Source organism: Tursiops truncatus, chromosome 4 (assembly GCF_011762595.2).
Source record: "Tursiops truncatus isolate mTurTru1 chromosome 4, mTurTru1.mat.Y, whole genome shotgun sequence".
NCBI classification, from domain to species: Eukaryota; Metazoa; Chordata; class Mammalia; order Artiodactyla; family Delphinidae; genus Tursiops; species Tursiops truncatus.
In genome coordinates, this window is record NC_047037.1 from 9,266,162 (window position 1) to 9,292,632 (window position 26,471).

Consider the following 26,471-nt stretch of genomic DNA (forward strand, 5'->3'; position numbering starts at 1 on the left):
GTGGGGGTCTTCCCTGACCAGGGATTGAACCCATGTCCCCTGCATTGGCAGGTGGATTCTTAACCACTGTGCCACCAGGGAAGTCCCTATTTTTTTTTTTTATCTTTCACTTCTTCAGATTTGATAACTTACACTGATCTACCTTCTAGTTCACTGACTTGTTCCTCTGTCAACTCCATGTTGTTATTGAGCACACCTAGTGAAATATTTTTTTTTGTATTTTGCGTACTGTACTTTACAGCTTTAACAGTTTAATTTGATTTTTTTTAATAGTTTTTTTTTTTTCAGGCTGTGAAGTTCTGTCTTTCCATTCATTTCAGGAGTGTGCACTATTGTTTCTTGGAGAAAAATGATAATGGCTCCTTCAAATCTTTGTTGATTCCTACATTTGGGTCATCTCAGGGTTGATGTGTGTTGATTGTATTATACCTTAAGAGTTGGCCAGATTTTCCTGATTCTTGGGTATATCAAGTAATTTTATATTGTATCCTGAACATTTTGAATATTTTGCTTTGAAACTCTAGATGTCATTGAATCCACTGGAGGAATCTTTCCTTTCCTGTCTTTCTCTTTTTTTTCCCCTCTCCTTCTTTCTTTCCTTTTTGCTTTCTTTTCCTTTTCTTTTCACTGGCAGTCATTGCAATTAGGTTCAACCTACAAATTCTGGTTCACTTTCTGTGGGTGTTAGTTCCAGTGTCAGTTCAGTTTTCAAACTCCTTTCTGTGCTTTTTGAGTCTGCACCTTGTATGTGACTCTCAGGACTTTGGCGATGGTTTATATCATAGGTCAGTTCTCACAGCTTTTGCTGTGCTTCTTTGAGTACGTTTTGAGCATATACATCTTAGGGGTGAACCCAGGGTTTGTGTCAGTTCACACAAATACACAGAATTAGAGAATCCCCTTGTCCAAGGCTTTCTTTTTGAGACCAACTGTACATTCTCTGGCTTGTTTTATCAGCGCTTTTGCCTCTTGTGCTGTCATACGGATCCACGTGAATGGGCCTGCTTTTGTGGCAAATTGATAAGAGGAAGAGAAAGAAAACATAATGGGGATTCCCCGCTCAATGTTCACACAACAGAGGCCCCATTTTCCTAGTTTCCTATTATGAAAGATAGCTTTCTTCCTCACTGCTGTCACCCACCCGTGGTGGCAGTATAGTTCTATGATTAGTCCTGGTCTTGTAGCAAGGTTGGAAGTGAACAACAGGGAAAAGATTCTTTTCCCAGTCCCAGAAAAATGGGATTGGAGTTTTTGCTCTTCATACCTGGCATTTAGTGCTCAGATTCAGCCTGACTTGAGCTCAAAGTTAGGATATAAAAGGAGGAAAAACAAAAACCAAACAGAACACTCATCACCACTGTATCTTTGACTCTGTTATCCAGTATGTCTGCTATTATTTACTATTCAGATTCCTCAAGAAGTTGCTTTTTGTACTTTGCCCAGAGTTTTTAGTTGTAATCAGTGGGAGAGAGAGGCTTGCAGTGGTCCTCCTTGTTGGATGGTACTGGAAATCCCATTAATAATCTATAATGTGCTATTTTACTGTTTCTTTTCTCTTTCTTTTTTTTTTTTTGTGATTCAGATGTCAGTCTTATTTAGAAACCAGATTAATTACTAATCTATATAGAAAGCAGCATATAAAAATAAATAAATTTATTAATAATCAAATTCAGATAGTTATATATGGAAATAAAATATTAGGAACATAATTATTTATTTTTCCACCATGGAAATAATTTCAAATTATTTTAAAGGATTTCAATTTTCAAATCCTCATTTAGACTATCTTAGAATTAAGTATACAGTTGTCTCTTTGTATTATCAGGTTATCCTATGATCCAGATCCCAACTGATCTCTTAGCCTCCGTCTTGCCCCTCCCTGTTCAATCTAATCTTCACATAGCAGCTAAAATAATGATTTCCAAACCTGAAGTAGATAATCTTTTTCATCATTTTGAAACTTTATGATGGCTTCTCATTATACGTGTAAAATCTAGACTTCCTTCCTATAAAACCCCAAGTTCTCTGGCCCCTCCTTGTCGCACAGACCTCATCTCATGCTACTCTACTCCTAGCCTTCCAGCCACCATGGCCTTTTTCTTTTTCTTTATCTTTTCTAAAAGCCAGCTTCTGCTGTACATCCCTTGCATGGCTAATTTTTTCCTTATAACTAGAATCTCGTTGGATATTACCTCTCCCTGCAGAGAACACCCTCTCCCAGTCACTGGATGTCACATTAATCTGTTGTATTTTGTTTTTAAGCTTTTATGATTATCTGAATTTATTTGTTATAAAATTTATTTTCTTGTTTTTTTCCCCCTGCACCCACACACACACTTGGTTCTGTTTTGTTCACTATGGTACTTCCATGTCCAAGAACAGTGTCTGGCACATAGTAGCCTCTCAGCAAATAATAGCAATGAGTTTTAAAAATGGTAAATTACTGTACCTAAGATCATATGAAAACAGTATCATCAATATGACTGTTCTGTCATCATTTTTCACCTTGGAGTATACAGGCTTCTTAGTCTCCCTCCATCCACTCTTCCCCCTACACCTGCACTCTAATTGCTTCCTCCCTAGTTCAAGTGATCTTTTAAAAGCCTTCATCATGTTCTACTTCTGCTTAAACCCTTCTTTCACTGACTTCCTGTTCATCTGGACCAAAGTTCTTAGCGTGACCTTTAAATACTCTTGGCACATGCGGATCCCAGGTGGGGTGCTCTCTATGCTCCTTTGGGCCAGGGACCCCCTCCTCTCTCATATGTTATTTTACAGTAGGCTGTGTGACTTTATTCTGTAACGGTTTTGAAAGTTGTCATTGTACATTGATTTGACTGTCCTTCTCTGCTGAACTTTCAACAAATTCCAGAATGTCAGGGATGGGTTTTGACCTTTGTTTTACACTGTATCACTAGTACTAAAACATAGGAGGTGCTTAACTGGTGATTGTTGAAAGAATTTTTAAAAGTAGAAAAGCTATCATGTGATCCAGGTGCATGACTAGAAGTTTGAATTAGTACATAAATGCATTTATTAATTAGGCCCATTTACCATTTCTCTAGGTAACTATTTGTTAGTTTAGATAAAGTGATCAATAAATAACTACTTTGAATGATATTTTTAATACTCTACAAGGATAGTTGAATTTAGTATGTTACACATTTACTAGCAAATTTAAAGGTGTCACCATTTTAAAACTAGTTATTATTAGGTTTAAAAAATCATCTCCACTAATAAATAATTAGACTTTATCATAAAATGATAAATAGAAATCAGTTTGTATATTTAGAATTTTTCTTTAAAAATTGTATTTTAGTATAGTTCTTTAATATCAAAACAAAAATAGTTTATGAAATAAAACATTTTTATAGATCAATTAAAATATTTCTCAAAATTTTTTATTTGAAGGAAATGGTATAAACACTTGAAAATTTCTGATATTTTGAGAATTTTAGATTATTATATTTAAGGTAATTTAGTTTAGTAAATTGTTTTTAAAACTAAAGATAGGTTTGAGAATATTTACCCTTGTTTCTTCATCTGAGCTTTGGGACTTTATAGTTAAAACCCCCTTTATGCTTTTTAAGTAGATCTTTGATATAAGACCTTGTTCAGTTAGCTGTCATTTAAAAGACATTAATAGAGTGATTTACCCTAGTTCATGGATGATAATTTATATCCTTCAAATAGTCCCACTTTAGTTTTTTATACCAAAAAGGGGGATATCTGATGTTAGCTATCCAAAGTTAAGTACTTGAGGTTAATGGTGTCTTTACATTTTATGTCCCCTTGATGTCAAACAACCTTAAAGGTTCTAGCGTTGATTATAATCAGTAGTGAAAATGAGAATTGCTCAAAGGAGTCTGTTTTGTAGAAAAAGATACTTCCTTTTTTTATACACTGAAGAAAAGAATAAGTAATATACATGTTTTATAGTTATTATTTGAAAGATTTATAGAAGATGAAATAGGATTTCAATAGCAGATGTACTCTTTTATCTAGCAGATAATATGTATATGACTTCTGTTACGTTATTTAGGCACTGAACATGTAATTTGATGTCAGGTTTAGAATTCCCTAGGTCTCAGTTATATTATCTTTGAAAAGCTACTGTGTGTTTTTGTTTGGTGGTTGTTGTTTTTGTGGATGGGGGGTATTTCATTGAAACTTGTGTAAGACTAGTAGAAAATCTAAAAATGTCAGTCAAAATTTAAACCAAGTCATTATTTGTATTTTTGTTAAGAAAAATTGTAGCAAAGGGCAACCTATATAATAATCGTCTTTGGCCTTGATACTCTTTCTCCAAGTTTTAAACTTGGAGTAATATTTTCAGATATTCTTTGTCAAAACATTTACTTCTAAGGAAGCTCTTTTTAAAATCTATTTTGCTGTTTATCTACTTATTTGTAATTGTCTAAATTATAGCATTGGCCTTATGTAACTCTTTTGTAGGAAGGTGCTTTTGAAGCCCAGGTGGTCTACAGGAGGACCACACAGGCCAATAGCAGTGTTCTGCTGGGCAGCTCCATTGTGCACCCTCCCCCAATAATCAGTACATGCAACTGATCATATACGGTAATGTGCAGAATTGGCATAGCTCAAAACAGTCCTCTACTACTGCTGGAAGATGTGACCAAATCTTGTGCCTCATTGATAGCTCGTGGTAAGTGATGATACATGAGGCACTCTCCCTGTTTGGGGCAAATTAAATTGCCTTCTACAAGAGACTGTCAACTTTTATCACAGTAGAAGTTTATCGTTTCGTACTAGGAAAGACTTTTGGATCATCACAATAATCTAGGAAACCCTTTAAAAGTAGAGGATCCTGGACCACACCCACGGTTGTCTCAATCTCATCCTTTTTTTCAATCTCTTTCTCTCCCACAAACACACCACATGCGTGCACACGCACACACACACCCCCTAAATACCTGTCCCCAGGTGATTTGGATGATCAGCATGTTCATGAACTTGGTCTGATCTGGTCCTGCCCTTCTCTGTTGTAGATGTGGATGGTAGGACCCAGAGAGGTTAATTTTGCATTGGAATTCTCTTTGCTTGATTGATTCCTGGTCTACTTTGTTTTTTTTCTGAGACATCAAGCAGCTTTAAGTCTATGGAATGCCTGGAGAGACAACAATATGTCCAGTAATGACAATGAAAATAAATAGAAATATTTGCATTTGTGTGTTATTACACATTAACTTAAGTTGGGTAGTTATATTTGTGATTATTTTTGGAATTAGACCTTGTTTCCATTCAGTCTCAGAATCCTTAATGAATTCTTCTTAAAACTTGTTTTATTCTGATGCGTGTGTAATATTGTATACTATCCTATATGTGATAGTTTTAGTTTATTACTAGATTGACTGTAGTTTTAGTTCTTTATCTGCATTTTATCAATACCAAGAAACATATATTCAGCTCATGGATTAGATAGCTTTATATTTCAAGGCTCTGATTTTATTTAAGTTTACTATTTTTCCACTCACTTTCTTTATATCATATTCAATGTTTGATATCATCATCAGGAAGGATAGTAAAGTTACCACAAATCTTGTACAGAGTTGTATAATTCATGGAATAAACTTTTGTTAATTATAAATTTTATCAGAAATAGTGCTTTTTAGGGAAGTCCCTGGCGGTCCAGTGGTTAGGACTCCATGCTCTCACTGCCAAGGGCCCCTGTTTGATCCCTGGTTGGGGAACTAAACTCACACAAGCCACGCAGTGTGGGCCAAAAAAATAAAAGCAATGTAGAAATAATGCTTTTTAATTGCTAAGAAGAGTTACAATTTTCAGTTATTTAAATTATGAATAAGTTTATTCTCTTTACACAGCACCAATAGACTTCTACTTTTATTCCTTTACTGGGTACAGTATTTTAAATACATTCACTGATTAAAACATTCATAAATTAATAGCTAACATTTATCAAGGAATTTACATTATGCTACATGCTATACTAAGCTCTTTATTTGCACTTATCTAATCTTCATAACCACACTTCGTGGTAGAAACTGTTATCTTCATTTTACAGATGAGGAAACTGAAATATTGAACAGTTAAGTCAGAGGGAAAGTAAATGTTGGAGCATGTACTCAGGTCTATCTTGCCTGAGCCTTAGCTTTTAATCATGAGGCTGTAATACCTCTACTTTATAATTTCATTAAATTGAACAGGGCAGTTTAATTTTACCAATTCATTAAGCATTTTCTTTCCTGGAAATTACTTTAAAGTTTAATCAAAGATCATCATCAGCATTTTTTTTCTTAAAATTTACAACCACTGTGTGTTCATACAGACCCTACCTACATACTTACCTGTTTTTCTGTCTTTCCATCTATAGACACACATATTTGCATTTACTATACTTGAGAATTTTCCCGTTTTCCTTCAGTAATTGACTTCTAGCTTTGTTCCTTTGTAGTCAGAAAAGATACTTTGTATGATTTCAGTCTTTTTAAATATATTGAGACTTGTTTTATGGCTTAACATATGGTGTGTCCTGGACAGTGTTCCATGTGCACTTGAGAAGATTGTATATTCTGTTGTTGGCTAGTGTTTTATGTTTGTTAGGTCTACTTGGTTTACAATCTTGAGTCCTTTCTTTCCTTACTGATCTTCTTTCTAGACGTTCTGTCAATTTTCATTGTAGAACTGTCTGTTCCTCCCTTCAATTCTGTCAATGTTTGCTTCATATATTTTCATGTTCTATTGTTTGGTGCATATGTTTGTAATTGTTATATCTTCTTCATGGTTTGACCCTTTTATCAATATATAATGTCCTTCTTTGTTGTAGCAGTTTTTGACTTAAAGTCTATTTTGTCTAATATTGTTATAGCCAAGTATCTCTTTTTTTGCTTATTTTCTTTTCCATACTTTTACTTTGGTTCTTAAATGAGTCTCTTGTAGACAACATACAGTTGCATCATGATTTTTTTTTTAATCCATTTTTGCTAATCTCTGCCCTTTTTTTTTTTTTTTTTTGCGGTACACGGGCCTCTCACTGTTGTGGCCTCTCCCGTTGCGGAGCACAGGCTCCGGACGCGCAGGCTTAGCGGCCATGGCTCACGGGCCCAGCCACTCCGCGGCATGTGGGATCTTCCTGGACCGGGGCACGAACCCGCATCCCCTGCATTGGCAGGCGGACTCTCAACCACTGCGCCACCAGGGAAGCCCTGATCTCTGCCTTTTGATTGAAACTTTAATCAATTTACATTTAAGTTAACTACTGATAAGAAAGAACTTACTTCTGCCATGATGCTGTTGTTTTCTGTATGTTTTATACCTTATTTCTCCTCATTTCCTCCATTACTGCTTTTTCTTGTGTTTGGTTGCATTTTTCTATTTTTGTTCTGTAGTGACCATTTTGGTTCCCTTCTCATTCCTGTTGTGTAAATTTTAGATCTCTTCTTTGTGGTTATCATAGGGATTAAATGATAAAATTTAAATCCTAAATTTTTAACAATCTACTTCAAGTCGATAACCAAACTTAACTTTAGAGCATACAAAATATGTGCTCCTATACTGCTCTTTTTCCCTTTTAATGTGTCATAAATTACATTTTTTTTTAACTTTCCATATAATCCAAGTGAAAACCAGCTGAGAAGTTCAGCTTCATTAATTGTGGCATGCAGGCTCAGTAGTTGTGGCTCACAGGCTTAGTTGCTCCGTGGCATGTAGGATCTTCCCAGACCAGGGCTAGAACCTGTGTCTACTACATTGGCAGGCAGATTCTTAACCACTGCGCCACCAGGGAAGCCCATAAATTACATTTTTATACATTGTTGCTCAGTTGTATTAACTTATAATTATTTTTATCCATTTGTTTTTATATCCTGTAGGAAGCAAAGGGTGGCATCACAAACCTTAAATACAACAGTGCTGGCTTTTTGTTTGCTCACATATTCACCTTTACCAGAGATCTTTATTTCTTCCCACGGCTTTGAGTTACTGTGTGGTATTCTTTCCTTTCAACCTGAAAGACTGCCATTAGCTTTTCTTTTTTTTTTTTTTTGGCGGTACGCGGGCCTCTCACTGCTGTGGCCCCTCCCGCCGCGGAGCACAGGCTCCGGACGCACAGGCCCAGCGGCCATGGCTCACGGGCCCAGCTGCCCCGCAGCATGTGGTATCCTCCCGGACCGGGGCACGAACCCGTGTCCCCTGCATCAGCAGGCGGACTCTCAACCACTGCGCCACCAGGGAAGCCCAGCTTTTCTTTTATGGTATGTCTAGTTTCAGCTTTTGTGTTTCTAGGAATGTCTTAACTTCTCACTCATTTTCAAAGGAGTATTTTGCTAGATATAAAATTCTTGGTTGATAGCCTTTTTTTAAAGCACTTTATATATAGATATAGATAGATATATATCTATATATACATATCATCCCACTCTTTTGGCCTGCATGTTTTCTGATGAGAAATCATCTGTTAATCTTACTGAGGATTCTCTGTTGTGACAAAGTACTTTTCTGTTGTATCTTTCAGGATTCTCTCTTTGTTTTTGTCTTAGAACAGTTTGCTTATAATGTGTCTTGGTGTGAGTCTCTGAGTTAATCCTACCTAGAGTTAATTGAACTTCTTGGATTTGTAGATATTTGTCTTTCATCAAATTTGGGAAGTTTTTGGCCATTATTTCTTCAAATATTCTTTCTGCCTCTTTCTTCTATTTCTCAGACTCTCATAATGCATATGTTGCTGTGTGTGATGGTGTCATACAGGTTTCTTAGGGTATGCTCACTTTTCTTCACTTTTTTCCTATTTTTGCTCCTCAGACTCCATAATTTCAATTGTCATATGTTCAACTTTGTTATTTTTGTGTTTTGCCTGCTCACACCTGTGGTTGAGCCCCTCTAGTGAATTTTTCAATTCAGTTATTGTATTTTTCAGCTCCAGAAATTCTATTTCCTTTTATTATTTCTACCTCTCTATTAATGTCATTTTGTTGATTTATTCTCTACATGATTTGTTTCCTTTTTTGGTCTATGTTTTCCTTTTGCTCTTTGAACATCCTTAAGACAGTTTCAAAATCTTTGTCTAGTAATTCCAGTTATTTCTGAGGGATAGTTTCTGTCAACTTATTTTCATTCCTTTGATGAGCCATGCTTCCTGTTTCTTTGTATGCTTCATGATTTTGTTGTTTTTGACAACTTGATATTTAAATATTATATTGGTTACTCCAGAAATCAGATTCTCCCCTTCTCCTGGGTTTGTTATTTTCTATATTCTTGAAGACCATTTCAGTCCATTTGTTTAGTTATTCTCCTGAAATATTTTTTATTTTTGCAAAGACTTATTGTTTGACATACATAGTCATTGAAGTCTTTATTTCTTAGGTTGTGTTCAGCTAGGATTTTAACAGAGATTTTCTGAATGCCAGGAGCTAAGAAGAGCAACAAAACCCTGAACCTCTCCTTATCTTTTCAGATTATCTCTGCTGCAGCAGTCCTTCATCATTTAGCCAGGCTTGCATTCTTCCTAGTGGTCAGCTTCAGGTGGAAACTTAACAGTCTTCTCAGTTTCTGTATCATCATGCATCTTGCCCTGGGTATGTGCATAGTGTTCTACATTCCCCTGCATACCCAGGTGCTTTTGAATGTACTAATTTCTCAAAGAAACTCTCGCTAGCTTTTTCTCCCAGGCCTTAGGTGGTCTATTTTATGTTTTGATTGTATTCTTTTGCCCCAGGCATCTGCTGGCTCTTAATTTGACTTGCAGTGGGTACAAGAGCAAAGCCCACCTTTTTTTTTTTCCTTTTTTTTATTTAGATGCAAAAGAGATGAACATCTTATGTCAGTTCTTCAGGTAGCTCCTAACAAGTTAGAATTGATTTACACAATACTTTGAAAATATGGTCTTCTCTGCTCCCTCCAGAACCAGGTACTATTCTCCTGGGAACTAGCTTACTTCTTACTTACACTGGGAACTAGCTTACTTCTTCAAGACTGCTGCTGATCTAGGGAGATGGTAGAACAGGCAAGTAAAAACCCCACAGAGCTTTCCAGTTGCCATTTTCTTGGCTCATTGTTCACTTGGTTCTTGTAAATCTTTGACTATTTTCCAGAGTCATTACAAAGTTGGTTCCGACAGTTCTAGTTTTTCGACGTTTCTGTGGGAGGATGAGAACTTGGAGTTGTATCTTCTGCCATTCTGCTGATGTCATTCTGCTTTCTTTTTAAAAAGAATTCTGTTCAATATTTAACAAGAATAACAGAAGTATTATCTTCTTAAATTAAAATTGTGCACTTGAAATCATGTTATTTATTTAAAATAGTTCCTACGTATTTGTTTTACATCTGAGCTTCATTATGTAAGTTAATAATTTGAAAATATTATGTAGAAAACTAAATATGGCCATTAAATCATTAGAATGTAGATAAATTAACAGTGATAGAGAAAATGGAAAATTATTGAATAAACAAATTTCCTGTATTTACTTGAGCACTGGCTCTTAAACCTAATGAGTGGTCCTAGATTTTTAGCATAAATAGTTAGCCTACAGAGCCTGTTGTTTACCTTATTCCTGAAATGAGATAATATCCTTTGCAACTACTGATTTCATTGATGATGCTGAGTTATTATGCTTTGCCTTAACTGAGTCAATGCAATGAATATACGTAATTTATAGATTTTTTTTGAATCATTCACTTTGAATGGGATTTCAGATTTAACTAAAACATTTCAGTAGTAATCCTCATTCATTTAAAAGACACACAAGGTTTTAGGTGTTTACACTATTCATTTATGCCATATTATCCTATCACAACTAAAATGTGGCTATCCATAAGTTTGCTTTCAACTTAAGTTTGAACCAAATATTTTCCCCTTACTATTAATAATTCATCACACATACATGATGACATTTCTCTAACAATTCAGAGATCAGCCTTTTTAAAACTTATGTAATATTTTTCAGAATTCATACTTAGTACCATGTGATCCTCTAAAGCTTGATTTTTTTTTTACATGTAAACTGAAGAAGGCACAGTTGAGTAGGTGTGCTTACTTACAGCATTATTCTGGTTGTTTTTAACCTAGCCTCGTTTAAAATCTTCATCCCCCCCTTATAAAGCAGATATTTGTGCATAAAAAGCACTCTGGAAATCTGTAAACTTTGTTCAGCATGGTTTCAGCAGTGCACAGATAGATACTGTAAATGCTCTTAGCTAAGCATGACTACAGTAAGAGCTAAAAAAGGAGTCCAAATTTAATTTATCCTATTTAAGTCACCGTTATACATATTATTATTTTAATAAGTTAGATACATATATGTTAGGGATTACTAATGGAAAATACTATGTTGTTTGTATTCTCATTAAAAACAATGTAACTATGAGCATATTCTTTTCAAATCAGCCAACTTATTTTAATTCTGAATGTTATGAACTCATTTCACAAAGTTACTTACCAATTAATGAGAAATGAATGTGTTATGTAAATTTCAAACTGTAATGGTCACAGATAATTGATGAACCATTCCTACAAATATATATGTTGTACAATTACACATGCATATAGCGACATACAAAATTCGTACGTTATATATTGTATATAATTTATGTATTTATTTAAGATTTACTCAGTAAACACATCCATTTTATTTTACTGGCTTAGTTTACATTAAATATTGGAATACCTTTAAAGTCACAATTGTATTTTTAAAATTTACTCTATTGTTAAATTACTTTTCAAGCAAATGAAAGGAACTCTGTTAACATATTTAAGTATTTGTGCTGTTTGGTTTTTAAAGGCCTTTGTGTGAGATTACTTTAAAAATGTATTTTTGCCTGTGTGTGTGTGTGTGTGTGTGTGTGTGTGTGTGTGTGTGTGTGTGAGTGTGTTTGTGTGTTTGGGAGAGAGAGAGAGGGAAAGTCTAAAAACAACCTATGTATCCTTGTTACAGTTATAACCTGACAACTTAATTCAAGAATCAGAACAGCAACTAAAAACATCATATTAAACTCTCTTGCACCCTCTGTCGTTATTTTTGAGGAACACTACATATACTTTCCCATGGCTGTATTGGCATTAGACTTACTAAAATCCTGATAAAATTAATACTTTGTTATATTTACCTCCAAATTAGGTTGATAATAAAGTAGCATTTGTTTTTAATTCTTAGTTGGTCTTTTCTTGTGATACAGATATGTTTTTGTTGTATAACAGCTTAAATGAAAAATGAGCCTTTCTGTTTGTCTTTGATCTCTCCTGTTTACCAGTTTTAAGCCCCTCCAAGTGTTTCACACAAATGAAAATCTCTACCGGATATAGCACACTGTATATACCATTTTCCAGAATTACAAATTCTGTCTGTTCCTTGGTAAACCTTTCAATTGTCAGACAGTTACCTTCCAAAGTAAGAGTCTGGAATCGTCCATACTAAAATTAAGAATTTATAACTGTAAGGAACAGATGTTTTCATAAACATTTGCTATAATTAATTTCATCTAGAGGATTGAAGGAACAAAGCAGTTTTTCCCACTTCAAAACTTTATAGCCTTTTCCCCATATAGCAAACTCTGAAATCTTTTCTCTAATATTGTTGTGAGAAACAACTGTACTCCTTATTTGGTATGTTTTAGAGAAAGAAAAGCTGCTGTTTTTCCTTATTACAATCCTTTGAGGGTTACATTTAATGTGATATATTCGTTTCCATACAGGTATAAAATGAAGAAAACTTTTGTGATGTATTTTGATGACAAAACTTTGGTGTTTAAAAAACTGAAAATCTCTTAATTCTTTGAAGTATTTTATATTTATTATGATAAATATAAGCAGAGGACAAGAAATATTCCATTGGTGAGATTTTATGTATTTAAGTAATCATAATCTTTAGTTTTAAAGACAAAGAAAGCTTATATTTTAAATGTATGATGTAGTACTTATTCTGTGCTGATTGTGGAACGTTTTACAGGAAATGTCTGCAAGCTGTTAAATAACATGTGTTGTAGGAAATTTTCATTTAGCAAGACAGGGAGAGACTAATTTTCCTTAAATCTTTTTAGTTTATTTATGATAATACCATTAATTTTTTTAAAAAGCAAATGAAGTATGTTGCATGAGTCATCTTACGGTACCCATGTTTACAAAGAATTAACAGAGTATACTCAACTAGATTGATCTTAAACATTTAAGTGTTTTGGATTATTTTCTTCTATAAAATTTGGCAACATTTTCAAATGCTGTAATCCATTTCAGTGTTTTTGTTTAATGAAAAGAAACCCCAAAAACCGGAAAGTGTATTTTGAAAAAAAGAGTAGACTTAAAAGTTCAGTAAGTGAGCTCAGACCAATTCTCATTCTTCTAAACACTTTGGATGCAGCTGCAAAGATTTTGAAGAGAACCAACATTTTTGACTAGTCAGTCAGCTATAAAATGTGCAAAGAAAAATAGGTAGCTATCATTAAAATTACACTTTTGCTTTCAATAACCATTAATGAGCAACATAATCATATATGTATGGTACCTTAAGTGCTATATTCAGTAATTTAAAATAATCTTGCCTCTAAACTGAAAGGTCTGTAATTAGTATTTGACTTAACCAGGACCACTGTGATGATCTCCCGTGGTACTTTAGAATGTTCAAAGTGGAGTGAAAGTATAAATAACAATTGAATAAATCATTTAAATTATTAAGCTTTAAATATATTAAAAGTGAATATAACCTGATGTTTGAAAGTTGCATTATAGGAATTAGGAGTATAAAATGTAATCAGATTCTGGTCTATTTAATTTGTTTCTAAGAATAAATGATATATTTAATAGTAGTATCTATGGTTTCCTAAAAACTATACTTTTAAGTATATATTTTAAATTTTAAGCTAAAATTAATTTTCTTTGAGTAAGAATATATATTATATTATGGCATTGGCAAGCATTTGTTTAAACTTCTTTAGCAAATTTATTCTTATTCTATGATCTCTAAACTGATAGGTATGAATTTGTTCTAATCTGATTTTATGAATATGCTTGAGAGGAATTGGTTTTTTTCCCTAAAAGTTTGATATTACTACATGAGGCAGAAATACCTTTTGATGTTGTTGTTTTTTTATTTTTTTAAACTGCTGGACTTTTGCCCACAGTTAAAACATAAAGTTTGGGGAAGACTATTAAGATGTATTAAAAGCTCCTTAGAATGCATTCTTTTTTTTTTTTTAACATTTTTATTGGAGTATAACTGCTTTACAATGGTGTGTTAGTTTCTGCTGTATAACAGAGTGAATCAATTATACATATACATATGTCCCCATATCTCTTCCCTCTTGCATCTCCCTCCCACCCTCCCTATCCCACCCCTCTAGGTGGTCACAAAGCACCGAGCTGATCTCCCTGTGCTATGTGGCTGCTTCCCCCTAGCTATCTATTTTACAGTTGGTAGTGTATATATGTCCATGCCACTCTCTCACTTCATCCCAGCATACCCTTCCCCCTCCCCGTGTCCTCAAGTCCATTCTCTAGTAGGTCTGCGTCTTTATAGAATGCATTCCTGATCACCACCTCCCAGCTTTCTGTTCTCCCTCTCTGCAGGCCAGATTCCTAGAGAGTGGAGGACTGGGGGGCCAGGGGGTGAGGTGGGCCGGGGGAGGGTATTCCATGTCTGCTGTCTGCCTGCTCTCTTTTGACTCTGCCAATGGACAGGACACTAATAAAAAGTTGCCCTTTGTTTATAAGCATTAGTTTGTGATTAAATGGTGTATAGATTTTGGTTTTGTCTGTGAATCATAAGCAGAAGATGGCTGCATTATACTTCATTTGTTCCTGTTTGCAATTACTTCTGTAGTATTCCTATCCAAGTTAGGAGTGGTGGTGTTAGTCTATATTTTAACATCAAAATGAATTTTTTGTTTAAAGGACTCTGATTACAAAAGATATTTGGGGGAGGGATAAGGCGATATTTGTTGTTTTGACTCAGTAACTGCGTGGAGCTGTCACACAGTAGCTTTTCAACTGGAATACTCAAGTTTCATAATCTCAGTATTTTTAATTTTTTTTTCCAGGAGATTCAAATCAAAATGGAAGAAGAACAAGTTCTACTTTAGACTCTGATGGAACTTTTAATTCCTATAGGTAGGTGATGAATACGTAGATATATAATATTACAAGATATCTAATCTTACAGGGTTCTAAAAAATCTGACAAATGTGAAGAATATTTGTGGTATGCAATTGTCCTGCAGACTTATTGAGTAATTGAAAATGTAACATTCTTAGTTCTTGAGTAGATGGACTTATTGTAGATATCTGTCATCATCCTAGAGTAGGATGGTTAGAATGAAATGCGTATGTAGTATTAAGCTTCAATATAATGCATTTTTGTTTTAGTTTTTTCAGTATATCTCTTATAGTACTAAAGGCTTCCTTTGTTTAAGTTTCCCGCTAATACAGAGTGTACTGCTTGTGAGCATCTCAGAGAGTATAAAATATAATCCGTGGTTACATTAAGTGCTGTTTGTTAACATCCCGTTTGGCTCTTCAGCAAACAGGGCAGTTACATCTCAATTAACAATTTTTAAAACGGATACAGCAATTAAGGAAACATGCATCTTATCTAGTTATTTGTTACTATTCTCTTTATAACTTGAATTTGCTTGAGTAAATGTTTATATATTTTGTATCTTCTTAACAGGGAAACCTAGGAAGAAGAAAGATTAATGTATTTCCAGTAATATTTGAAAATTCATATACTGAACCAAAGTGATGTAAGAACTAGGTTGTTCTCTTTTGGGGAATAAAAAGTAGAGATCGAGTAATAATACATTTTGGCATTATAGGTAGGAATGCAGATTCTTGAAGAAGTACTTTAATTGGAGTACATTGCCCTTATGGTTAATAAGTTCCAATACTTGTGTGTTGATGCTATAAAATATATGCAAGAACCACTGTACACTTGGAAACTCATTAGAATATTAAGCTATAATTCCTTCTTTTCTATAATAAGTATGGAATTTATGCTGAGAATCTTTATCTTTTTCTTGAACACATATTCTGTATACCTAGCTGGAAATGTGTCGTTTGTTTCTTCAGATCCCAGGCAAGCTGTTAACATCTAGAGTAGGGCCTTATATTCAGGAAGCACTTAATAAAAGTGTGGTAATTGTGAAAGTTTTTACAGTTTGTTTATGAATTCCAGAAATGAGGTGGTAATTGAGATGCTTGACATCTTTATTTTATACCAGTTGGGGTCTTTATAAATAATCAGTCATTCAAGTGTCACAGATACTACAGAAGGCTTATGTTCCCATGGTGTTCGAGAAGCATATTATAACAGCAGTAAAAGCTCACGTGTTGTCATTCTATTTTCTCTGTACCCATCCCACCTTATAAATGTTGGAGTTCTCCAGAACCTTCTTTTAGTGCTGAAGTGTAATATAAAGTTTGGAATTTGACATATTAAATAATAGGTAGAATCCTCTATCTGAACACGTTGATCACACCAAAAAAAAAAAAAAAAGATGAATAAAAAATATATTTATTTATGGCCATGCTGCACAGCTTACAGGATTTCAGTTCCCCAACCAGGGATTGAACCTGGGCCACAGCAGTAAAAGTGCAGAATCCTGACCACTAGACCACCAGGGAACTCTCTATAAAAGATATTTAAATAAATATTCATGTTTGTCATGTAACTGAGGAATGCTAAGATGATAACATGTGTGAAATCCATGGTGGGAATATCAGTATTAGATATAAATACAGTTTAAAAAAATCCAAGACAAAAGGAAAATAAAGATGTATTTCAAAGGCAGGAAAACCCATATGTATATATCAACTTCATTGGTGAATTATACTTCATACCTGCATTTGTAGTTAGCTAATTATAGTAACTAATGGACAGCAAGTTAAGAGAAATGTGTTAATATGAAGGCACAGTGTTATCTGGTAGTTTATTTTGTTCTTGAGTAGTTTGAAGATTAAAGTATCTTAGTATTATTGAATGATAATTGTACTTTGAAAATAAACTCCTAATGCAACTTTGCACAGTAAATACTAATGTTGTTAACTAATATAGTTTTAATCAATGCCTGTCAGTGTTGTAATGTTAGGATATTAATTTATGGTTGTAAGTAAAAAGGCAAGATAAAAAGCTCAGGTAGTACAGTGTATAAAAATGAGCTTTTAATAGTTGGCAGGCCAGTGCTGTTATTAAATAGTAGTATAGTATTTAAGGTGTGAAATGAATATTTTGCTACTGAATAGGCAATAGCTCTTACAATATAATGAGCTTACTTGTGAATTTGACACTTGGGTTAAATGCAGAATTCATAGAAGCACAGCTCTAGGGTATATTTTCATATCAGGTTAACTGATAAAACCTAGGAATTGTTGCAGAATCACGCTAAAATGGCAACAGAATTGTCAATAAAATTTACTTTTGAAAATGAAAATTATTTTTCCATTACTATCGGAGCTCTTTTAAAGCAAGTAGAAATAGGTTATTAGAAAAATGTGAATGTTCCAACCGTCAAATATCTTTAGCCTAACAAGTCTACCTTTGTGTTTTAAACCACCTCAGAAATCCTGACCTTTCTTCGCAGATAATTCTGGCTGTCAACCTAGTACTAGGATACTCAAGCTATATATGCTGTGCCTTGGGATAATGATTAGCTCTAATTTTTTATCTACAGAATGGACATTATAATGTCTGACCTGCTTCCTTCCCACAACTGTTTTAAAGATCGAGATAGGACTGTATAAGATAAAGCCTTTTGAAAATCTAAATGCAAAGCCATGCATTAATATTATTAATTCTTTGTGCTTACCTCATGTGAACTGGCAACTTTGCTGCCTTATTGTTCACTTAACCTTCCACGTGTGTACCCTTTTATAGCATGTGCCAAGGTTTTATTAACTTTCCAATTCAGTCTTGAATTGGTCACCTAAGTCTATATTCTTTCCATTATTTGTTTATATTATTGTGGTCTTAGATGGTCAGTTATAAGAGGGCACAGTCTCTTTTTTTGTTGTTGTTGTTTTGTTTTTTGTTTATTAATAATATCTAAACATAGCGAGTTGGTTCGTATCCTGACTCCAAATGGAGACTTTGGACAAGTCTTCGGTTCAGTTTCCTCACCTTGAATGTGGGGATAATAAAACACATTTGTTACAAGGAGTTAATGGGCTAATGTTGTGTGGCAGATGCTGAATAAATATTAGCTGCTTTTATCTTCCAGTCCATGTCATCCTCATCATTGTCATCATTGTTAATCTTCTGGTATTGTAGAATATTTTTACCGTGCGCTAATGTAGAGACACCAAAAGGAAGATTTAAAAACAAAATGTCTTACAGGAAAGTAACTTTTGTTTTTTAGCAGAAAGGAGGCTAAGAACAAGCTTAACCTGAGGCTTGATACTCTGTCTCTGCTGTATATTCCAGGTTGCCTTTGTATAACACATTTGTACACATAGTAGAGATAAGAAGAAGATGTTTTATTGAGTATAAATTCAGAGGTGGATTTTTGGAATTTTGACAAAGTTTGAAATTTACAATCAATGGACCGTATCTATAGCTTTATGTGCCTAAGGCTCATAGATGTGTTTTTCAGAGGCTAGGAGGTCTCACTTTGGATTTGTGTCTCTTGTGGTTTGCATCTTTGATTCAGATAGAGTACAGCTGCATTTAACTCCTAAGGCACCAGTATGATGATTATATGGTGCCTGGGTAATAGCTAGATCTTGTTTTGGAAGTTTCTGTTAAAATTTAATTGTTTTTCTCCCAACTAATTTGCAGGTGATGTGGTAAAATGGGAAGATTAGAAGAATTGAGAAGATATTACTGGTTTATGCAGTATACCTTGTGCTTTTTAAAGACTAGTGTTAATGTCTTCTGTTAGATTAAATGAGCTTTCTCTGTTTCTTATTTCACCATTAAAACTGAGACCCTTTCAGACTGAGGGTATGAGAGCAGAGAAGTAGTTTGCCGATGAACAGTTTGCAGTAGATGTTTAACTTAGTGACTGTAGCACAGGGCCACATGGTAGGAGCGTTCTCTCCCCATCCCCCCTCCTCTTCCCAAGGGCAGCTGACCTTCTCCTCTCCAAAGAGGCGAGCCCCTTGCCAGCACATATGACTACAGACTATTACATTAATCTGTTTAGCTGTAGTACCAGCTGCTTGCATGTTTTTAATTATCTTATTAGATGGTATAACAGTGACCTATGTAATAAATTGAAGGTGAGCATTTAAAATTTTTCCCTTTTTTACCCTATGTTTTTAAATATCTTGATTGATCAAATTATGATATTCTGCAAAAGTTCATTGGAAGTCTGTATGGTTTTTTGAGTCAGTGTAAAGCTTTTAAAAGTATAATGTTATAATTACCAGTATAAAAATAACTTCATTTTTGAAAAAGTTAGGCTGTGTTTATGTAGCCACAAATTCATGTTAAAATCTGTTGTTTTAAGAGTCAATTTAGAGAAAACTCAGACCAGTTATTTTGAGTTTCTCTGGGAAACTCAAAATATTGCTTAAATTTCAGACAGCATCTTGGCATTGTATAAATGGCATAGGATGGAATATAAATCATTTTAGATTATTTTAAAATAATTTTGTCTATTTAACTCTGATTTTCTAGATTCTGTGTATTCAGTGGTAAATCATCTTAGCTGACCCTAATTATTTTTACAATTTAATTTCACATGGTACCTTTTTTTTTTTTTTTTTTTTCGGTACGCGGGCCTCTCACTGTTGCGGCCTCTCACTGTTGCGGCCTCTCCCGTTGTGGAGCACAGGCTCCCGACGCGCAGGCTCAGCGGCCATGGCTCACGGGCCCAGCCCCTCCGCGGCACGGGGGATCTTCCCGGACCGGGGCACGAACCCGTGTCCCCTGCATCGGCAGGTGGACTCTCAACCACTGTGCCACCAGGGAAGCCCACATGGTACCATTTTTGAGTGTATTTTCCCAAGCTGTGCCATTAGTAAAAATGTATTATCTTCTGGATTTTGACAATTGGATAATTTTCAAATAATACCTTAAATGAAATGCTGACTCCAAGAGACAGTTCAAAATAATATCAACCAGTGATTGTCCAGTTATGAGTCATAGCCAATCAACAAAACTTGTAATGATTTAGTCAGAAACCCTGATGTTGAATTTTAAAAAAAGGTAGTTGAATGCAAAAAAGAATTGCAAAATACTTATGTGTGTCTTTTGAATTAGCAAATCCTACAGCTGGCATAACAGGGTGACTTGAGCCTTGAAAAATGTGTAGTCCTTGAATAAGGACTATAAACTACACACTGTTTGTTTTTTTAACTAAGAAATATTCCTTCTTTTTGGCTTCATAGTTTTTTCCCTCTAAAGAAAGACCAAGTTTCATATTTCAAAAGAACTTTTGTTGAAGAAATAAGGGAAAAATTTCCCCTTTATATATTTTATTTTCTTTTTAAGGAAAGAAAATAAAAAGCCACTACAGTACTGATGGCATTATTTCTTGATATATATATATATATATATATATATATGTGTGTGTGTATATATATATATGTGTATATATATATATTAACATCTTTATTGGAGTATAATTGCCTTACAATGGTGTGTTAGTTTCTGCTTTATAACAAAGTGAATCAGCTATACGTATACATATATCCCCGTATCTCCTCCCTCTCGCATCTCCCTCCCACCTTCCCTACCCCACCCCTCTAGGTGGTCACAAAGCACTGAGCTGATCTCCCTGTGCTATGCGGCTGCTTCCCACTAGCTATCTGTTTTACACTTGGTAGTGTATATATGTCCATGCCACTCTTTCAGTTCGTCCCAGCTTACCCTTCCCCCTCCCCGTGTCCTCAAGTCCATTCTCTATGTCTGCGTCTTTATTCCTGTCCTGCGCCTAGGTTCATTAGAACCAATTTTTTTTTTTTTTTAGATTCCATATATATGTGTTAGCATATGGTATTTGTTTTTCTATTTCTTGATATTGATCAGAGCTTCCACAGTTGCCTCCCTTTCTCAGTGTGGTGTATTCTGTAGCCCACAGAGTCAAAGGCTGTTTAAGTTGGTTAAAAGTTTAAAAAAAATGATAGTTGGTTTAGCTTTTTGAATTTAAAAGTTGTTTTTTTCTGAATAAGGAAGAAAACCATTAATCTGAACTTTCTTTAGTCAGTGAAGAAATTTTTAAAATTAGGCTTCAAGTTTTATCACAAAGACGTTTATGTATCCTATTTACATGTAATTAATAATTTGGGAGGATGTGGGAAATATCCTTACATCATTTACATTTATTGTTGGTATAGTACCTTCCTCCTCACCCCGATTTGTATGTAAGAGGGTCATATGTCTCTTGAAATGACAATGAAGCAGTGATTCAAAATATTAAAGATAATAGGGCAAAAGCATACTTTGGATTTAAAATTAGAAATCTAGGTTCTGGTTATGCTCTTAGAATGATATAAATTTGTTAATCTATTATTTTTAGGAATACGGATTTATAGAAACAATTTAATTATTGAAAGTTATACTGTATTAGTTTGTTTGGGCTGCTATAACAAATTACCAGAGACTAGGTAGCTTATAAACAACAGAAATTTATTTCTCACAATTTAGAGGCTGGGAAGTTCAAGATTAAGATGCTGGTAGATTTGGTGTTTGATGGAGCCCACTTCCGGGTTCATAGATGGAGTCTTTTCACTACGTTCTCACTTGGCTGTAGGGGCAGGAAAGATCTCTGGGAGCCTCTTTTGTAAAGGCACTAATTCCATTCATTAGGGCTCAGCCCTGATGACTTACTCACCTCTGAAAGGCCCCACCCCCAAACACTGTCACATTGGGTGTCAGGATTCAGAACATGAATCTGTGGGGGCCACATTCAGTCCATAACACATACTAAAGATAATCAAGACCAAACTGAATTCCCCATCCCACTCCTTCTCCACCCACTCATCTTAAGTTCCTGAGGCCTTGCCTTTTAAATTATTTTTCCAGGACATAGCTTAGTAAATAGATGAAAGAGGAGGACCTAGAATTAGGGTTTCTTTCCTGATTCTTAGAAAGTTGCTTTCCTCACTTTGATGGGATGCCTGTATTTTGCTGAGAATCTATATAATTATATGACACTGACTCTTTAAGTTCTTAAGAATAAATACATAATTTAGGGAAACAGTTTAGAAAAACTACACAGATAGAAATAAGACAGAATAAAGTTTACATCTTAGCTCCAGCACTTACTGACTGTGTGATCTTAGGCAAGGTAATTAACCTCCCTGATTCCTAATTTTACTTCATTTGTGAAGCTGGAGTATTAACAGCTCCTGTATCACAGAGTTGTAGAGTTGTAGAGTTTTACACAAATGTGTAGAACTGCTGGACCAGTCACCTAACACATAGTGAGTAACAATACTAGTTTCTTTCTTTTCTCTGTCTTTTCTAAAACATCCTTTAAGTTTTAATCAACTTTTTCACCTAACAAAGTTGGCCTTCGTCTCAGAAAAGTGTTTTAAATTTACTCATTTTATTTATTTTTGCCTGTGTTGGATCTTCATTGCTGCGTGCAGGCTTTCTCTAGTTGCAGCGAGCGGGGGCTACTCTTTGTTGTGGGGCACGAGCTCTAGGCACGCGGGCTCAGTAGCTCTGGTGCAAGGGCTTAGTTGCTCCTTGGCATGTGGGATCTTCCTGGACCAGGGATCGAACCCGTGTCCCCTGCCTTGGCAGGCAGATTCTTAACCACTGTGCCACCAGGGAAGTATTTTAAAATTCTATATAGTTTTAAAGTGGCAGTAAATTTCTGATGTTTGATTTGATGGACAATTTATATGTCTCAAAGATATAGTTTAAGGGTGAAATTTACATAGAATATTTTAATAAAATTGGTATTTAATATTTGTTTCTTTTCTATATCAGATTACCTTGCTTTTTGAGGGAAAGTGGCAGTGGTTAATAATCCTATTTTTTTCATTTATTACTAATCCAGAGCTTTCAAAAGTGCTTTTGTGACATTTGTTTCTATATATATAAACAAATATATATATATATATATATATATATATATATATATATATATATATATAAATAAACATCCATTTCCATTCCGGCGTATGGAAAAACCCAAACGAACTTTTTGGCCAACCCAAATATATATGAAAGTTTGTTGTTGTTCATCATGAGACTTAACATATCTTCATTCATTCTGCAGATCATTATTCTGCACCCATTACAGGCCAGCCAGTGTGCTAGACAAAGATTAAAACAAAACCCTGCTCTTGGTGCACTCGTGATCTAGGAGGGGAGACAGACATGGAAGCAACTACATGAGGACTGGTGTCATCGTGGGGGCATTTCACCAAGAACTAGGGGAATACCAGACGGGCTAGTTAATATTGAGGGTGGGTTGTGGTTGGGAGGAAGGATATGTTTGCTAGACAAAGTAGATGAACAGGAGTTTTCTGTGAGGTGAACAATATGAACAAAGACATTCTTCATTTTCTACTGCAGCAATGCATTCTTTGGGGGTTTGGGGCACTGAGAATGGGTAGATTCGGTTGGCCTTGTATTTGTCAGTGACAAACTCATACAACATGGGTTTTTACATATAACTGTTTCATTGTGGTGACATTGTTACTTTGCAGGAACTGCTATTTTGACAGTAGGTTTCAGTGTATCATAGATGTTTGATATATCTAAATCAGTGATCAAAAATTTTAACTGGGAGTTGAAAATGTGAATCTTTAAATTGCACAACATTATATGAAATAGTTGATAATGTTATAATTGAGAGTGAATATTATGTGCCTAGAAATAAGGGAGAAATCAAATAAACCAGCTATGGAATAAAATTAGCCTGGTAATGAGAGAATATTTGAAAATTAAAAAGATGTCCTAGTATCATCTGAACGTATGGACCTAGTTTTCATTCCATGATTATAGAGGCCCTTTTCTGAGATAGATATAGAAGTAGTTTAGTCTGGTTGACATATTCTCAAGGAGTTTCAAAGATTGTATTTCCAGCTACTTGTTCAGATTAGAAAAATAATTTGGATGACATGACCAAGTCTCTGAACCCATCTGAAGCAAAGCAGAATAGTTGCACACCATCTCTTAACTCTCACTCCGGTTTTTCACATGCTTCTAGATCTTAAAGCTCCCTTGAGTGGTAGAGCCCCACTGTCACTGAATCAGGCACAGAGCTCTGGTAGCTTGGATCTTGTTGGGTTCACAAGAATAAATTTATAATCTCCAAAGTAACTCCTGTCCTTTGCTTGCCCGTCCCTCCTACACAGGCACCACAGGGCCACGCCCAGAGCCTGAGTCTCTCCTTTGTATTCTGACCTCATTTATTCCCACCTGAGAGATCGGGGGTAGGGTGGAGGGGGTAGGATAAATAAAGAGAGCCAGAGTGGTCTGTTTGGCATTTTGAACACTGCTCTCACCCTGCTGCCCCTGAGCTGCTGCCCCTGAGCTGCTTATGGAGTCTGCTCCCTAGAGAAGGAGCCCGTTTCCCTGCCTCTGTCTCTCTAGGTACCATTCCTAATTATAGTATTTTTAAAAGTTCTGTAGAAAAAATGAAAATTTTCTTCCGGGGCTGATTTTCAATCTTATAGTAGCATTCCACGCAACAGCTTTACGAAAACATCCCACTCTCGTTCGTTAGAAAGGTATCTGTGGTCGTATAATTAATTGTTTTGTGGCATCCATTTGGGAATATCTGAATTATCACGTGTATGAACTAACAGAACAGCAAATAACAAAGTAACGAAAGGTCTTTTATGAAGTCAGAACTAGATCTGGGTTCTTTTGAAATACATGAACTTTCAAATAACATAAAATTTCAGCAGTGGAGAATATGTCTGCATATTAACAGAGGATTTTTTATGAAGCATAATTTAATTTGGGCAAGGAGGTCGTGAGAAAACCACTCGTCTTCCACTGTGATGTGGAGCAGCTGTTTCAAAAAATCGGTGCGAGAAGTACCGCTGCCACTGGTGTTCAGGCCTGCGTGGGAAGCAGCGTGCGGGCTGGAACCGGGTCTCCACACCCTGATTCCTCCACTTCAGTGTCTCCAGTGTCTACTGTTGAGAAAAGGGATCTCCCCTCTTTTCTTTGTAGATGCAGTAACATATCAGTTATTTAGAGGTCAAATTTCTAATATCTTCACCCAAGGAGGATGTAATCAGAGAGTTAGAAATGGGGAAAATGTTAAAATAGCCAAAGAGTTTGTTTATTAAGGTAGATTTAGTCACAGGGAAGCCCTTCTAGTTCTTAAAGTGCTTATCTAATTTCTCATTTTTTTTCCTTGAAAAAGGCTAATATAGTTTATGTTATTGAAATAGGCTAGAATGTATGACAGTTCAGAGTTTACTTTGTTGTCTTGGTTTTAAAAAAGAAAAAGTGAGCAAGTAACAGGAGTGGAGATTTAGGATTTCTGAAAGCTAACATTATTTTACGAATCGATAGCTGATCGCCTGAAAACGATGGTCATGAGAGAAATGCCACCAAAAACAGAATAGAAAACTCCAAAAGCTAAGCAGTGTGGAGTTATTTAATGTAGAAGCAAATAGCCATGCATGCCCCAAATGTATATCACATCTGGAAAAAAACTCCTTTATGTTTTAGAAATGTTTTGGTACTCTCAACATTTTTTTTTTTTTTTTTGCGGTACGCGGGCCTCTCACTGCTGTGGCCTCTCCCGTTGCGGAGCACAGGCTCCGGACGCGCAGGCTCAGCGGCCATGGCTCACAGGCCCAGCCGCTCCACGGCATGTGGCATCTTCCCGGACTGGGGCACGAACCCGTGTCCCCTGCATCGGCAGGCGGACTCTCAACCACTGCGCCACCAGGGAAGCCTCTCTCAACATTTTTGAGTTGAGAAAATGGCATACATTGGCCTTTAATCATGCTGGGTAAATTAGGTATTCAAGCATGGATTTTTAAAATCAGTGCATTCTTTTTCTTTTTAACTATAAATAAGTGATGTTTTCTAGTCACCCAGGGGTTAGGGGTATTTCCTTATTTTTCCGGTGGCCCATGTAAGGTTGTTTTCCCAGGTACGTTAGTCTAACAAATTATAAAGTACACATTGACCTTGAATTAAAGTTTATTTGATCATGTGGCCCGTTGATCTTAATTTTAAATTACCATTTCCTGGATCTTTGAGCCAGTCTCTTGCCAAGTATGGTTATAATATGCCATAGTCCAAATCTCAGGTCTGATTCTTTCCAGTATTGATCATTTTTGGTAACTTATAGATGTACCACTGTCACCACTAAAGATCTGCTTTTCTAACTTTTATGTGTGTGAGTCTGTATGTGTGAGTGTGCGTGTATGTGTGAGTGTGCGTGTGTGTTAGTGTGAGCGTGTTGTGAGTGTGAGCGTGTGTGTTGTGTGTTAGTATGTGTGTGAGTGTGAGTGTTGTGTAAGAGTGTGTGTGTGTGAGTGAAGAGGGAGGTGGGAGGAAGCAGGAGGCAGAGAGAGGTGATGAAGACAGAAACACAGTGGGAGGCAGTGAGCTAAGAGACGAAAAAGAAAAAAAGAAAACTTTT

At 35.4% G+C, this 26,471-nt stretch overlaps 1 protein-coding gene and 1 non-coding gene across 9 annotated transcripts in view; one reads left to right on the top strand and one right to left on the bottom strand.

The window, feature by feature from the left end:
* The window catches only part of TBC1D5 (TBC1 domain family member 5), a 540,886-nt gene that overhangs the window by 256,689 nt on the left and 257,726 nt on the right, over nucleotides 1-26,471 (top strand). For all 8 annotated transcript variants that reach the window (XM_019934420.3, XM_073803671.1, XM_073803672.1 and 5 more), the window contains one exon: nucleotides 15,001-15,070. In XM_019934420.3, coding sequence (XP_019789979.2) covers nucleotides 15,001-15,070 — 70 coding nt within the window. The remainder of the gene's footprint in view (nucleotides 1-15,000; nucleotides 15,071-26,471) is intronic.
* On the bottom strand, nucleotides 16,510-16,581 carry TRNAK-UUU (transfer RNA lysine (anticodon UUU)). The gene has a single exon. It is a non-coding gene; the product is annotated as a tRNA-Lys (tRNA).